Below are 17127 nucleotides of genomic sequence, written 5' to 3'. Positions count from 1 at the left end.
GCACTCATAAACATATGTTATTTGTATATTATCAAATAACAAACCACAAGAGACACAGAAGTGCCCAGGCAGTCTCCCTTGAAACAAAAATTATCATAAACTTGGGTATGATCCCTGGCTGTACAGCAGTTGTATGGCTTCTGATTGTCACCCCGAACAAAGATATTGACAAAATAGTTTGATCGCCAGCATGTTAATCCGTTGGTCATTTGTTCAAATGATTATTTCCTTGTTCAACCCCAAACCAATATTTTAAATATTTGAAGTATAAATGTACCGCTTACATTTGAATTCCTTGAATGTCGGATGGTTCAGGGCAAGCCTTTGCATACCAACCTCCAGATAAGCAATTGTGCCATACTTATCCATTCAGATATGTGTGTAGCTGTTCACCCTCTCTTACGTAACTATGCAAAAGCTTGTCCCTAATCATAGCAACTTTTTGGATAGACTAAAGAATTCAAATGTATGTAATAAATTGGATGAAGTACGTCGTTTTACCAGACAATATTCAAACCTTACTCGCAAGTGGTTTATTGGTGAGAAGCATGAATGAGAAATTGTACAATATTTTATATCATGACAGGGTTTGCTAAGACTGCCCTCTGGCGATGTTATCGATGGTAGTTTCAGCGGCCTGTGGGGTGACGGTGTGAAGGTTAATGGAACATTCCGCAAAGCGGCTGAAGTAACGCCTAGTCACAGAAGGAAAACCAGGTTAGTTATACCGATTCCAAGTCACTCTAAACTTGTGTATTCTCTGAAATTAGTTGTTGTTTATATTTACTTTGTACTTTCCTGATTCCTTTATAAAAAACAATCTTTGCTGTCTTTGAGAACAATTCTCTAAACTCAGGTTTTTTTGGCCTTTTGTTGGTTTTTCATGAATGTAAACTATTTTATTTTATTGTCCAATGACTTGTGGCTTTTTCTTCACCTTTATTTATTTCAATTTGTAATATTTTAAAATGTTTTTCACACTATTCACTGTTTACTTTCTCTTGTCTCACTATATATTCTTTTATTGACTGTAGGTTTTCTATGCATTTTACATTTTGTATGATGGCGTGTATTGCCATTTTGAATCCATTTCATGTGATTTTCATTACATGATATTTTAAATTATTTCTGTAGTGTTTTGTAACGGTACTTTTTTTATGTGTAACCATTTTCTTCTCACTATTACCTTGTTGCTTTCTTTTGTTTCACTCAAATATTCTTATAAAGGCTACAATCTCGGCCAAAATGCTTGGTCGACCCATTCCTAACAGCATATAAAACCATTCCCTGTCCATTTCCCCACTGCCAATAAACATTGTCTCCCTGCCCCCCCGTCTCCCCGCTCAATGTTGACTGTAACGCAGAAGAAGACCACCAATTGGAACCAACATTAAAAGGGGGCAGGGGGGCCCAACGAGATTTGACCGGGATTGTAGGTTTCTGTGCATTTTTGCATTTTGTATGATGTCTTTTTATTATTGGCATTTTAAATACATTTGATGTGATTTTCTCGTCTAAATTTTGAATTGTTCCTGTAGTGGTTTTAATGGTAGTTTTTAATGTGTAACTATTTTCTTCCCCTTATTTAAAAAAAATGTTTTTCACACTATTCATTGTTTACCTTCTTATATTTTTCTCAAATATTCTTTTAAAGATCACAATCCCGACAAAAATGATTTGGCCATCCCCTGTCCACTTCCCTCTGACATAAAACATTCTCCCCCTGTCCCCCGCTCAAGACTGGAAGGCAGAAGAAGACCGCCAATTGGAACCAACATTGAAAGGGGGCAGGGGGGCCCAACGAGATATGGCCGGGATTGTAGGTTTCTGTGCATTTTTACATTTTGTATGATGTCTTTTTATTATTGGCATTTTAAACACATTTGATGTGATTTTCTCGTCTAAATTTTGAATTGTTCCTGTAGTGGTTTTAATGGTACTTTTTAATGTGTAACTATTTTCTTCCCCTTAATGTTTTAAAATGTTTTTCACACTTTTCATTGTTTGCTTTCTCTTATTTCCCTCAAATATTCTTTTAAAGACTACAATCCTGGCCAAAATGCTTGTGCCATCCCCTGTCCACTTTCCCCTGACATAAATCATTCTCCCCCTGTCCCTCGCTCAATGTTGACTGTAAGGCAGAAGAAGACCGCGCAACATTGAGAACCAACATTGAAAGGGGGCAGGGGGGCCCAACGAGATATGGCCGGGATTGTAGGTTTTCTGTGCATTTTACATTGTGTATGGTGGCTTTTTATTGTTGGCATTTAAACTACATTTAATGTGTCTTTCATTACATGATTTTCCTGACTATATTATCATCATATCATATGATAAGTGGCTTATTTTCCCCTTATTTGATTTCAATTTGTAATGTTTTAAAATGTTTTTCACAGTATTTATATTGTTTACTCACTCTTGTTTCACTCAAAGTACTTTTTGTTCTTTTCAAGATTGTAGGTTTTCTGTGCAGTTTACATTTTTAATGATGGCTTTTTATGATTTGCATTTTAAATTGAATTTACATGATTTTCATCACATAATTTTCCTGTCTATATTTTAAACTGTTCCTGTTGTGGTTTTTTTAATTGTCGGTTTTTAATGTGTATCTATTTTCTGAATAATTTGTGTAAACATCTTAGAGCTTGGACAGTTTTTTAATTAACCACTTTATCTATTGACTATCCATTTTTGTAAACATCTTAGAGCTTGGACAGTTTTTTAATTAACAACTTTATCTATTGACTATCCAACAGTGGCATCGGTAAGTTTACGGTGGCGTCGGACGACAAATGGGAAGATGTATTCGACCATGTACGCTCCATCTTTGGTCTGATCGACAATAAGAAACCAGACTACCAGAAAGTATGGGCAGCTGTTGCCGTGGCGATATCGTCACTCACACAACAGGAAATGGAAAGGTCAGTAGTTTTTGATGAAATGAGTTTTAGGTTTATACAATATTTGTTGCCGGAGACTGGATCCCTGCTTAATTTTGTTTCACTGGAGCTTGTGATTTTGTGCTATAAAAAAACTGTTTTATTTACCATATTACATGTATATATCTTTAATAGATGTTAAAGTACTGAGTGTACAGTGCTAAACACACATCGGTGTAAATGGGTTAAACCAAAATGACTAGATATTACTATTGCTTATGAGATTTTGTCCAAGGTTTGTTGTGAACTTGAGTGGCTATTTTAGGAGAATTAAAGATTCTGAACAAATTTATTGTTTTTCTATGCATTTTTGTTTGTTTAAAGGCAGTGGACACTATTGGTAATTACTCAAAATAATCAAATATTGATTGGATGTCGAAGTTGCGAGATAATAATGAAAGAAAAAACACCCTTGTCACATGAAGTTGTGTGCTTTCAGATGCTTGATTTCGAGACCTAAAATTCTAAATCTGAGGTCTCGAAATCAAATTCGTGGAAAATTACTTCTTTCTCGAAAACTACGTTACTTTAGAGGGAGCCTTTTCTCACAATGTTTTATACTACCAACCTCTTCCCATTACTTGTGACAAAGTTTTTATGCTAATAATTATTTTGAGTAATTACCAATAGTGTCCACTGCCTTTAACTATTTGATATTTGTGTTGCTTTTAAACTTGTGTGAGCAATGCAATTTCTTCTTTTTGGAGAGTAATAAAGTTTCTTATGTCTTATGTTGTTTACATGTATATTGTGGTAGTTTTCAACATGTTTTTTCCCGCTCGTTGTTTCAGGCTGCATAAAGACGAACGCAGTAAAGTAGTTGAGGATTTACAGAAGATACCTAGCAGTGGACAGAGTAAAGGAAAGATAACCGAAGAGGACTACAAGTCCATCCAGGAGTACCTTACAAAGGTAAGTTGGTCTTAAAAACTTGTCTTGCCTTTAGTCTTGTCTTAAAGGCACTGGACACTATCGGTAATTACTCAAACTAATTGTTAGCATAAAAACTCAGTTGGTTACGATCAATGGAGAGCTGTTGATAGTATAGCACATTATGAGAATTGGCTCCCTCTGAAGTTGTGTTGTTTTTGAGAAAGAGGTTATTTCTCACTCAAATACTAAAAGACTTCAGGCTGAAGCCTTTTATTAAGCATCTGAAAGCACACATATTTGTGCAACAAGATAGTTTTTCTTTCATTATTCTCTTGTAACTTTGATGACCAATTGAGTAAAATATTTCACTGATTTGTTGTTTGATGCATATGTTGGGATGCGCCAAGTAGGAACACTGGTCTTTGACAACTACAAAAGGTGTCCAGTGCCTTTAAAAACATGTTGGTCTAAAAAAAAAGAAGCAAATGTGGTCAGGTTGGTGTAGTGGTAATTTTCCTCGCCTTCCACCTCTAGGACCCTGCCGGCAGTTTCACAAAACTCTTCCTAACTTAAGACTAATCTTAGGACTTAGGACGAGTCCCAACCCTGCACTGTAGCATGCAGACCTTAAGATTAATCCTAAGTTAAGACGAGTTACTCGTCCTAACTTGAGATAAGACGAGTCCTAACTCTTTGTGAAATTGACCCCTGGTTCGAATCAAGCAACTATGTGGAGTGGATTTTTCAGTCATACCTGACTGCTTGGTTTTTCCTTGATATAATGATCTGGGTTTTTCCTACCACATCCATTGGGTTATTGGTTAGTATAGTGATTAAGTTCACCTTTCTGGGAGTCATTGGGTTCACAACCAGAATAAATCAAATATTGGTAGCTAAAATGTCATGTCATGTAGGGAGTCATGGCCGAGTGGTTAAAGAGCAATCAAATTCAAGTTCTGGCACTTAAGTCACCGGAGTGTGGGTTCGAATCCTGGTCATGACACTTGTGTCCTTGAGCAAGATACTTTACTATAATTGCTTCTCTTCACCTAGGGGTGTAAATGGGTACCTGCGAGGGTAGAGGTTGATACTGTGTATTGAAAAAGTCTTTGGAGCGCTATGGTTGCCCAGGTTGTATACTCCCCAGCTGAGAAAGATTAAAGGAATGTTAGCGGCCCAATGACCAGGGTACTAATGTAAAGCGCATTAAGACGGTTATTGTGAAATGCTCTATATTAGATCTAGTTATTATTAAAATTCCTCATCATTTATCGCCTCCAGGCTTTTGAGACATCACTTCATCCCCTCGGCAGTCTCCTTGAGAACCTGTGTGTAGCGTACAGAGAAACGTACATCGGTCTCGGTGCCCATCGTTGGCTTCTTCCATACGCCGTCCAAGAAATCAAATCCTATGTCAAGAGGATTTATCAATTAGTCAGGTAAGCAAGTTGGAATTCCTGACTTCTAAATACAAATCAGCATGCACATTGTGGAAAGCACCAGTCTATTTTGGACCCAAGCCTCAGTGTTATGTTTGTATAATTTTGCATACAGGGTATTGTTGTCTGGATTGAGTTCAAGATTATAAAAACAAATAAGTAATAATAAAAATAGTGGCTTCTTGTATAGCGTGCATATCCGTCACTAAGTGACGCTCAAGGCGCGTCAGCATACAGTATTTATGTGGGACTACGTTTTGAAATGAGTTTTGAATTAAGAGTAGTCAGTCTTGTTGCACCACTGATCTCATACAAGACTGCTAGGATGGGCTGATAAGGATTGTACAAATCCTTGTTCAGGATGTAATGATGTATGATGGGACTGATCGCACTGCTGTGTGGCGCAATGTGTGCAATCACAACAAGAACACACCTGGGCCCAATTTCATGGCTCTGCTTACCGCCAAATTCTGCGCTTACGATCGCGATTCCCCGCTTACGTGCAAGCGCCGAATTTCTGCGCTAGCCTTGTAAGCGTAGAATGCCTAGTAACGTATAGTACGCACGCGCAGAAGCCCAAATTCGCCGCTAACCTGTGAAATACGCTTGCCGTAAGCACAGAATTCCCTGCTTCCGTAAGCACCGATTCTGTGCTTACAGTAAGCAGAGCCATGAAATTGGGCCCTGGAAGATATGATCATGTAACACTTAGCCATTTTTCCACAACATTAATATCAAATTTTTGATTTCTGATTCCTCTAGTCTGTGAAATCATAGCAGTAGAATTACTATGTTCCTTCTTTTGACCCTTAATGTCAATATTATATATTTTCTTTCCAGGGTGCTTTTCAGTGACCTCCCAAGTGAACACCCCTCCAAGCCTAATACACCGGTCCACGAGGCCCCATCTTCTGACTTCCATTATTACTATGACTACAGCGATAGCCAGACAGCAGTGGAGGCAAAGTTATCAAAGTCAGCGAGTAAAAACAGACAACCCTCGTCAGATGATATGTAAGTGTGAGAAACTGGTTCAGTCTGAACGGGGCTTGGGTGTTAAATTTTACCATTAAATTCCAGATAGTTTTTATTAAGTTACATGTACAAATACCAGCAAATATTAAACACTTGGTTGGTTTTTATTTGTGGCCAAGCGAACTGTACTTAAGTTCGGCCCTTCCATTGCAAAACAGCCTATTCTGAAATTTGTTTTGAAGAAAAGCAAGTACAGAGATACATAAGTTGTTTTGGCATAAAACAGGATGAAAGTGTAAAAAGAGGTCGAGATGTTATAAGTTATCACACAAGGGCGAGTGGAATACGGAAAAATATTTCGCTTCTGCGTCCGGCCAAGTTGGATATGGGATGCAGACGCGTTATATTTTCCGTATTTCCACAAGCTCACGTGTGATAACGTATTTATCTTCAAGCAAACTTGGCGGGTGACATAGAACACACAAGATGCATGGTAGTGATATTAGCCGTGCAATATAGGTTTTTATCACCACTCCATTCTGCAAATTTGATTGGAGGATTAGCGCGTACTTGAAGATAAGACATGTGATATTTACATCCATACATAGCATGCATTTCAAACTTTGAAATGAAACATTTCCCTCAATTTACTCGGAAATGATCTTATACGAGAAACTGATTTTCCTACTTGATTTTCAAGTGCCAAATAACATGCATTCAGAATGCCTTCAAATGAAATTGAAGTCTTGTATTTTAAAATGTTAAAAACTTGTAAATTAACCATTTATTTCATTTGTGTGTATTTGATTGTTCTCTCTGTGGCTTATTTTGTAACAGGTACTTGTTTTGATTTTGTTGAGTGTATTCTTAACATTGATCTTCTGTCAATTAATCAATGATTTCAATGATTTTGTTTGTATTTTATTGTTTTCTCTCTACCTTACTTTGTAACATGCACTTGTTTTGTTATAAATAAATTCTGATTACTGATCTTTTGTGAATTAGCAAGTGATTTCAATGATTTGTGTATATTATATTGTTTTTTTCTGCAGCTTATTTTGTAAAATGCACTTGTTGTGTTTCTTGCTTATTGTATTCCACATTTCCATTTCTCTCTCTCTCTCTTTCTCCCTTTCCTAAAGACATAACTGTGATATTGAGCCATAAAAGAACTGTGTTTGTACTTTTAATATTATATTATTATTGCTATTATTAATAGAACTACATGTAGGCCTATTGTATAGAATTTGTCTGGGCTTTGTTGTTAAATTAAATGGTTGTTTTAGAGGAATTGAAGAATATTTTGATTTACATTATTTCTTAAAATATAATTTTTCTGTGCGTTTTTGTATGTTTACTTAAGGTGAAGTGACTTTTTTCTATAAATTGACCTTGAATTGTAAATTTGTAATTCTATAACAAACTCAAATCGTCCAAAATCCTCTTCAAGTGGCTGGTTGATTATGGAGGATTACAGGCTTTAGGCCCAAGTAACAATTACTTACTTAATTAGGCTTGGCTACCAGGCAGCCAAGTTTTTCCCAATTTTATCCAACAGTTTAGTATGTAGTGATATAAGAGTGAGGGCAATGTGGAGGAGCAAGTAGGCCTAGTTTAGTGTGTAGTGATATACATGTAAGAGTGGGGGCAATGAGGAGCAGCAAGTAGGCCTAGCGAGTTAAGGGCCAATCAAAATGTGCGAAAACAACTTCCTTTTCTAACTGATGTTTTATTTCGGCCGCAGAACTTGTCACATCACCAGCGATGGTCTGCTGTATCCCATAGTACTACCCAGACTCTACCCAGCTCTCTTTACTCTGTATGCACTCAAGAATGAGGAGGAAGACCAACAGTACCAAGAACGATTAAAAAGGCTGAATGAAAGGCCAGATATGGCCTTGATGGCGTACCTCAAGGTGGACCAGTAAGTACAGAAACAGGTTACCAGACAAAGGTCCCTCAGGGCTCGCCATCAACACTAGCCCGGCGTTCATTGTCTAGTAAAAACTGCTACCGGCAAGTTAACACCACCCAAGTCAACTTGCCCTGTGGGCTAATAAAAATTAAAAACAGGGTTACCCCTTCTGTAGTGTAAGGATGTAGGCTTGGGTGTCATCCAATAGGAGCATGGCTGGTAGAGGAGAAATGCACTACCTTCCAAATTTTTTACAAAGCAATTGTGGTTAAATGCCTTATAATGCCACATTTTATAATCTCGTATTGTATATTTGCTGGTTTTTGATGTTTTTGATGTTTGAATGTATTTTTGTATTGTGCACCTAAACACAATTCAGCCTTTTGGCTGCTACGTTTGATTTTTGATAAACCAATAATAATAATAATAATAATGACAGGGTATCGAACCCACACTCTGCTGCTGACAACACCAGAGAGCGGGTTCCTTGCAAAATGTCTAATGTTTTTTCTGCTTAACAGACCCAAAGAGTAGAGACAGGGCAAGTGGTGGTGATTGAATGTGGAAGAATAAATTATTACATTGTTTGTCATTTTATCAACAGGAAATTCTGGTTACTGGAAGATGTTGTGAAAGATTCTTTAAAGGTTTGACAATTTAATATTTGTTTTTGTCATCTTTTAGGATTTTGCCTTATACATGTAGTAAGTAGTTTATGTTTATCATTGGCAGAATATTTCATGCTACATCTTAAATGAAATTACAATAATTTAAAAACAAAACAATTTAAAAGTCAAATCTAAAATAATGGATCCAATATCTGACAAATAACTCCTTTTCTCTTCGCCAGAGAATATCCGAGATACGAGATGTGTCTTACATAACAGCAGTAGAGTGCCTGCAGAATCTAAGTACAACATTCAGTCCTCGTCAGAAACTACTGATTATACACACAGCCTGGGAGGCTATTGAGGAAGCCATACAGACAACACTCAGCTCTGAGAATATCACACTAGGCATGGATGAGCTATTCCCAATCTTCCAGTATGTGGTCACCAGAGCAAGGTAATGCTGTGGGTTTAGTGGCTTTGCCGAAATCATAGAGCTATATATATTGACTAGAGCGCTAACACCCCGTTATACACGCACTAAGGTTTTGAAGCCGTGTGGGCGCATCCATGTTTATGTACAAACCAATGCAAAAACTTGAATTTTTGTACAACAAATGTACGGCTATTTGCATGATAGTGCGTTTGTTCTTTTCTATGTGTCATCGAACCAAAAAATGCAGTAAATGTGAACGCACAATCTGCTGATGAGCGTACAATCTGCTGATGAGCGTACAATCTGCGAGCATCATGTGCGTCATGTTTAAAAGGCGCGTATACTTTTTTTTAAAGTATGACTTACAGTGTACGCGAATGGGCAATCACGTATGTAATTAATTAAAGCGCACCTGCCGAGTGTAAAGAAATCGCGGCAATGTGTGTTCTCTTAAAATTAAAATCGTTCCGTAGTCACGCAACACATCAAACATGTCTGCGCCCAGGGTGGCTTCAAAACGCGGAGCAAGTTAGCGCTCTAGTCAATATACATAGCTCTATGGCCGAAATCCAACCCCAGGGCGTGCTTTATTTTAATAATGATATGCAATACTTGGGTGAGGTTTTTGGTAGCACCACGTGTAAATCTCCTTTTGAGCAGTGTTGGTTCTGGGAAGAACTGATGGTTGATAACTTAATGTTTTGATCAGTATGCTCTGATCGTCTTCGGGAGGATGCTAGACTCTGTTGCTAGATGCTGCTTAAAGGCAGTGGACACTATTGGTAATTACTCCAAACAATTATTAGCACAAAACGTTACTTGATAACGAGTAATGGGGAGAGGTTGATAGTATAAAACATTGTGAGAAACGGCTCCCTCTGAAGTGGAGTAGTTTTTCGAGAAAGAATTAATTTTCCACGAATTTGATTTTGAGAACCTCATTTTTAGAACTTGAGGTCACGAAATCAAGCAACTTTGGCGACCAATTGAGCTCAAATTTTCACAGGTTTGATATTTTGTGCATATGCTGAGATACAGCAAGTGGGAAGGCTGGTCTACGACAATTACCAATAGTGTCCAGAGTCTTTAAGTACTGCCTTGGAGATTGCTTATCTCGAGCATACTGATTGAAACGTTGAGTTGTCATCCAACGGTTTTTCCAGTGCTACCACAAACCTCACCCAGTTGAACTCCCACAATGCAATGATTAAAATCTGTTTAAAGACACTGGACACTATTGGTAATTGTCAAAGACCAGTCTTCTCACTTGGTGTACCTCAACATATGCATAAAATAACAAACCTCTAAAAATTTGATCTTAATCGGTCGTCGAAGTTGTGAGATATTAATGAAAGAAAAAACACCCTTGTCACACCATTGTCACACGAAGTTGTGTGCGTTTAGATGGTTGATTTCGAGACCTCAAATTCTAAATCTGAGGTCCTAAAATCAAATTCGTGGAAAATTACTTCTTTCTCGAAAACTATGTCACTTCAGAGGGAGCCGTTTCCCACAATGTTTTATACCATTAACTTCTCCCTATTACTCGTCACCAAGTATGATTTTATGCTAATAGTTATTTTGAGTAATTACCAATAGTGTCCACTGCCTTTTAAAACTAGTTTTTATATGGTATTTACATGTACATTTTGCTTTTTCAAGACTCAATTAAAAGTTTGCTTATTTTTTTAATAGAAGTAGTTTACTTAGTATATAGAAGGTAACTTTTTGTCAAGTAGGTCAGAGTAACCATCTAGAATTTTAGTTATTTCGTAGAACTGGATTCTACAAGATCAACCACTGGAAAAAATTCCAACTAATGATTCAATTTCCTTCTCATTTTGCAGGATTCCTCATCTGGGCTCAGAGCTTCAACTCATCAACGACCTGATGGAGGTCAAATCCGACCCAGGTCAATGGGGTCACATGTTCACAACCTTAGAGGCGTGCTACCTCCTGACGAGGTACGACAAACTCCCAGAAGATTGCGCGGAGCTCCACTGTTGAAGAAAATAAAGTTGAAACTTGAGATGGTTTGTAAAAAAAACCAATTATGGGTACCTCCTTCCTGGTCTGTATTGTCCATATTGGACTTATTTGTCTGACTTGTGTAAAGTGTCATGGCCGAGTGGTTAAGAGCATCAAATTCAAGTTCTGGTGGTTAAGTCATCGGAGTGTGGGTTCGAATCCCGGTCGTGACACTTGTGTCCTTAAGCAAGACACTTTACTATAATTGCTTCTCTTCACCCAGGGGTATAAGTGGGTACCTGCGAGGGTAGAGGTTGATATTGGTATGAAAAAGCCTATGGAGCGCTGCGGTTGCCCTGGTTGTACATGTATACTCCCCAGGGAGCTGAGAAAGATTAATAGAATGTTATTGGCCCAATGACCAAGGCACTAATGTAAAGCGCATTGAGACGGTTGTTGTGAAATGAACTATATAAGAACTAGTTTTTGTTAAATTCCTCTGGTGTTTTAAAGAATGTCCCCAGCAGAAACTCTATGTGCAAATACACGTATATCCCCAGTCATCCTTCTTGTAAAAGTGTATTTGTAATGACCAAGCTCATATTTTGTCATTGTGATGTAGTAAAAATTTGTTTTACTTACACAATTCTTGTTAAGTCCAAATCTGGCTTTAGGCTATGGGTGTTACATGTATATACACAGACAAAGTTGGCAGTGTGTCCTTAATGCTTTAAGCTTTGGCAATTGTCAAAGACCCGTATTCTCACTTGGTGTATCCTCACATATGCCTAAAATAAAAAAGTCTTTGAAAATTTTGACTCAATTGGTCATCAAAGTTGCAAGAGAATAATGAAAGAAAAAAACGCCCTTGTTGCACGTGCTCACTGAAGCTATAGGAATCCTTCTTTGTATTACAAAATAATTGTTTGCAGTCTTCTTAAGTGTTTCAATTGTAGCGTAATTTATAAAATCATAAAATATTTACACAAAGTTTATTCAAACCTGTACATGGATTACTCTATATTTCTTTAATTGCTCATTTTCCTCCAAGCGGCTGTTTAAATAATTTATCAAGAATTTATTTGTAATGAATAAAAAAACCAAACTTTTATCATTTTAGGATCTTGTATATAAAGCTCTATCCAGTATTGATTGTTAATGTTTTCTCAATGTATATAATATGCATGATAAAAGATATTTATTTATGGCACCACTGTCTGAAATTCTAAAACATTGTGTATTTACCTATATGTTACTTTGTACTCACTTTGATCTGTCTCTTTGAAAAGGGTGTTGCGGCCGAGTGGATAAGAGTACTGAATTCAAGCTCTAGTGCTTCTGTTCAGCAGAGTGTGGGGGGTTCGAACCCCGGTCGTGATACTTGTGTCCCTGAGCAAAACACTTAATTATAATTGCTTCTCTCCACCCAGGGGTAAATGGGTACCTGTGAGGGCAGCGATGGTTTATGTGATTGGTTTAGCCGAGTAGCGCATACAATTGTTGAACAAGCTGTATACTCCCCAGGGAACACTGCATGGGAATACTGCATGAATTAAAGGCAGTGGACACTATTGGTAATTGTCAAAGACTAGCCTTCACAGTTGGTGAATCTCAACATGCACATAAAATAACAAACCTGTGAAAATTTGAGCTCAATCCGTCATCGAACTTGCGAGATAATAATGGAAGAAAAACACCCTTGTCTCACAAAGTTGTGTGCGTTTAGATGGTTGATTTCGAGACCTCAAATTCTAAACTTGAGGTCTCAAAATCAAATTCGTCGAAAATTACTTCTTTCTTGAAAACTATGTCACTTCAGAGGGAGCCGTTTCTAACAATGTTTTATACCATCAACCCTCTCCCCATTACTTGTCACCAAGTAAGGTTTTATGCTAATAATTATTTTGAGTAATTACCAACAGTGTCCACTGCCTTTAAGGCCCAGTGACCAGGGGTAATAATGTCGGAAGCGCTTTGGGATGCCCTTCGGGTGTGAAAAGTGCTATAAAAACTGGTTAGAGCTGCCAACATTTGCATCTTGCAATGAGGGAGATTGTGTACAACTATCCGGGAGATATTTAAAATTACATTCAACATGACAGTGAAAAAGTTTCCATAATCAAGGAGATTTCAAATTTGTTTCTCAGAATATTGAATGACTGGTTTATTTTCAGGAAACTCTGCATTCCCTGTTTCCAGTGTTATTTAAGTTGTCAGTTTTTTTTTTTTAAAGTACTAATTTATGAATCTATGACCAAAAGAAATCGCTTAGCATGCAACTTAATCCACATCATTGTGCTTAGTGTTAATCCATTAAGGTCATTTCAAATCTGTAAGTCATCTTATAAAACAGTGGTTATGACTTTCGCTCAGCCATTCTTCCACTTTTGTTTTGTGCCGAATTTGGCGATGAATGCCAGCATCGGGCTATTACCCCTACTGATAAAAAAAAAAAAAAGATTATGGAAGGCTTTGTCGGGGCGCTTTCCATTTCTGCAAATATAAGAAAACATTGACTGAACAGTTTTTGTTGGAGTGGGGGAGGGGGGTTTGTCGGAAATGGTCGGCAGCAGCAGCGAAGACTAAATAAAGTAGCAAAGCATCGTTGGTCTAGTGGTAAGAAATCTGCCCTAGAATCGCAACAGTTGAAATCGACTGGAATCGCACCAGAATAATATGCCTTCGGATTTCTTGTCACAGGACTCACTAGAGGGAGGCAGGGAGAGGGGAAGGGGGGGGGGGGGGGTGAACACAAATACCCCTTATTTCTGATGCAAATTTAACATCTACTAAATAAAAAAATAGATTTACGTTGGCAGTACACAAGTCATTCAAGTAAAAAATGTTTTCGAAAACATTTCGCAGAACCGGAACATGCCCCAGAACTTGTGAGAATCAGGATAGAGCCATGTTTAAATCAAATGCTTTTGCTACTGTGGCTATAGGTCTTGACTTCAACATGGCTGCTGAAGTCAACAGCCACATCTATAGCCAGATATGCTCAGTATATGTAATAGTCTTACACCCGTTTCAGCAGGCGCTCCAGAGTTCCGCCAAACCAAATGATTAATTTAAAAGTACATGAAAAGTTTGCTGTCTGAAACAGTTAGGAGGGACTGGACGCGCTAGAAGTCCAAAGATAGACGATTGCAGTTGTTGAAACGGACTCTTGATTGTCTTGGTTTTAGACATCGATCTTTGTCATGAGCTGAGCCATTATAACACACCTGGGCCCAATTTCATGGCTCTGCTTACCGTAAGCACAGAATCAGTGCTTACAGAAGCAGGGAATTATGTGCTTACGGCAAATGTATTTCACTTGTTAGCGGCAAACTTTGGCTTCTGCGCGTGCGTACTCCGCATTACTTGGCTTACAAGGCTAGCGCAGAATCGTGATCGTAAGCGCAGAAATTGGCGGTAAGCAGAGCCATGACATTGGGTCCTGATAGTTCGTTTGTGTTAAAAAATGTTTTATTAGGGTCGACCTAGAGTCACTCCTTATCTATTCAGAGTCATGCCTGTCTGAAACGGGTGTAAAGTAGTGTATTGTTGTGGTAATCTGTGTCTGATAACCGTATAACTCGTTGAACAACATTTATCAATATACTAATACCAATTCATTGTGAAATTTATCAAATGATTATTACATGTAATAATAAACAAATTAATATTGTGATTATATAGTGCCTGAATATTCCAGAGGTGCAATACTGCAAACAACTGCACATTTAGTGTCTTAATATTTACAATATTAATAATTACAGGCTGTATTGACTTGATCACTAAAACGATGTGTTAAAGTTTGAAATCACCAATTGACAAAACTGCCAAACTACTTTCCTTTTAAAATCAAATGACAACAGTTTTGTTCAAACTGTTGTGTATTACAATTTAAAAAAATAGTTTCCTAGAAGTTCAGTTGCTAAATTGGTATTCTAATAACTATGTCAGTTAAATGTATTTGAAAGGTAGTTTATTTAGGTTGACAATTTCATTGACAATTCTCGATCAAAGCTACAAACAAGTTTATTTTGTTGATAAACATAGGGGAAAGGGGTGTCTGGGGTTCAGCAGTCCATTTCACTGTTCAAATTTAAGTACAAGGTTTCTAATTTGCTAAATCGCAGTGCTTATCACAGAGTGACAGAGTGAGGGCCTGTGTGATGTGTATGCTATGTGTATGTGATGCAAAACAAGTTGAACAAATCGGCTGCAAATGTCAGAATTGGGGATGAACTGTTGATTACATTCTGTTTTGATCTGTGCAACGCATCGCTAAGGATCTGTAACTATACAAATTGGCCAATGTGGCACTGGCAATAGCTTTGGAAAGATTTTAAGAACAAATTAAACTCTTTTTTGCAAAATGTGCCGAATTCCAAGAGAAGAGCATGTACGAGGGTTTTTTGTTGTGGTGAAGTTAATGTACAGTGTTGAAATCTCTTTATAGAACCTGGTGAGTCGATCATGTGTCTTCAGTCTTTTTATTAATGTATGCTTACTGGACAAAAATGAGTGATAATTATGTGTGTACCAAAGAATGTTTACTTGTCGAATAAATTAACACTTCAGTAACTGCATATTCCTGTGCGTTGTTTTCATTTGATGCGTGTCACGGTCTAGCGGTTAAGAGCACCAGACTCGTCCTCTAGTGTTTCTGATCAGCAGAGTGTGGGTTTGAGTCCCAGTCGTGCCACTTCACCATGATGCTACAAACTTTGGATGGGACGTAAAAGAATCTAGTGCACTTGAAAAGAGAAGGGGTTCGACATGGTACTCCTAGTTTGATTGGCTGCATATTGCGCCACAGCACCTTGTAAACTATTATTGAGCTATGTATATGGTATGGTTTCATAAATTAAACGTATAGTCCCACATACCTTGCAGGAAAACTGAATGTTGAAGCCCCTTGAGTGTCACTGAGTGATGGATATGAGCGCTATATAAGGAGCCCCTTTAATAATTGTTATTTTTATGCTTTGGATGTAGGTGTGTTAGTGAATACTTCCTCACTATACTCATCAAACATAATTTCCATAGCACCAACCTAGTACCCAAGTATGATCGATCTCGTCGTGCTGTTTTTTCTTCTCATGCCTTGCCCACTCATAACTCCCGGAGTTTATTATTTTATTTTTTAAAATTTGTAACCCAACTGTAAAACTTGGCATTGAAAACAGCATGTTGGCCATCTTGGTTGTTTTTTTAACGTGCACAGTTTCCCAACTTGTGTACAATCCACAAGTATGCTAACCTGCAAAGAAACTGATTGCTCTTGAGTGATAATGTATTTTATTTGTTGATACTGTGGAAAACAAAATGAACCTTGAACCTTAAAACTTGTTATCAGTTTAGGGTGACAGTACAAAAACATGATTCATTTGAAACAGAATAGCGTCAAAATACTTGCATTTTGACACGCGCATACCAAGCTTCCTACAAGTGACATACAAGTGTAGAATTAACAAACGTGCACCCAAAGTAGTCAGTTTTTGGGAACCAATCAGCTTTGTTTTTCAGTACATCCCTACCAGTGGTTATTGATAGGGCACGCCGCCCAAGGTTGTTGGGCTATATATAGCATGCAGGCTGTAACACTCATTACAGCAACCATGGGGGGGGGGGGGTGCGATTTTGAAGCGTTGCGGTCAATCAATCAATCAATCAATCTTCCACTGTATCCTGCAGGACTTTGGCTACACAAATTTTCTTTCTCCACTCTATTTGCCTAACTTGCGCTCTTCGATGTTCCAGCTAGAAGGTGCTGTTCATAATAATATCACTTTCCCACCTCTTCTGAGGCCTACCCCGTCTATTTTTCCCAGTTACTGTTTCAAGAAGGATGCATTTTGGGAGCCTGTTGTTTTTCATTCCCACGATGTGGTCAAACCAGAAAAGTTGGATCTTGTGGATGCATGAAGTGATCAACTCTGGTGGGTTGCCACCAGCTGACGCTCTCCTCCACACCTCTTCA

General features: G+C 37.9%; 1 protein-coding gene across 3 annotated transcripts in view; it reads left to right on the top strand.

The window, feature by feature from the left end:
• LOC139939407 (alsin-like) overlaps positions 1-15752 on the top strand; it is a 57278-nt gene extending 41526 nt beyond the window's left edge. For all 3 annotated transcript variants that reach the window (XM_071935255.1, XM_071935254.1, XM_071935256.1), the window contains 9 exons: positions 587-717; positions 2757-2921; positions 3731-3851; positions 5094-5251; positions 6092-6265; positions 7971-8150; positions 8746-8788; positions 8992-9206; positions 11033-15752. In XM_071935255.1, the coding sequence (XP_071791356.1) occupies positions 587-717; positions 2757-2921; positions 3731-3851; positions 5094-5251; positions 6092-6265; positions 7971-8150; positions 8746-8788; positions 8992-9206; positions 11033-11192 (1347 nt within the window). In that variant the 3' untranslated portion in view covers positions 11193-15752. The remainder of the gene's footprint in view (positions 1-586; positions 718-2756; positions 2922-3730; positions 3852-5093; positions 5252-6091; positions 6266-7970; positions 8151-8745; positions 8789-8991; positions 9207-11032) is intronic.
• The last annotated feature ends 1375 nt before the right edge of the window (positions 15753-17127 follow it).

Source organism: Asterias amurensis, chromosome 7, assembly GCF_032118995.1.
Source record: "Asterias amurensis chromosome 7, ASM3211899v1".
In the NCBI taxonomy this organism is placed as follows: domain Eukaryota; kingdom Metazoa; phylum Echinodermata; class Asteroidea; order Forcipulatida; family Asteriidae; genus Asterias; species Asterias amurensis.
Note: the sequence above shows the minus strand (reverse complement) of the source record. Positions and strands in the feature narration are given on the sequence as shown.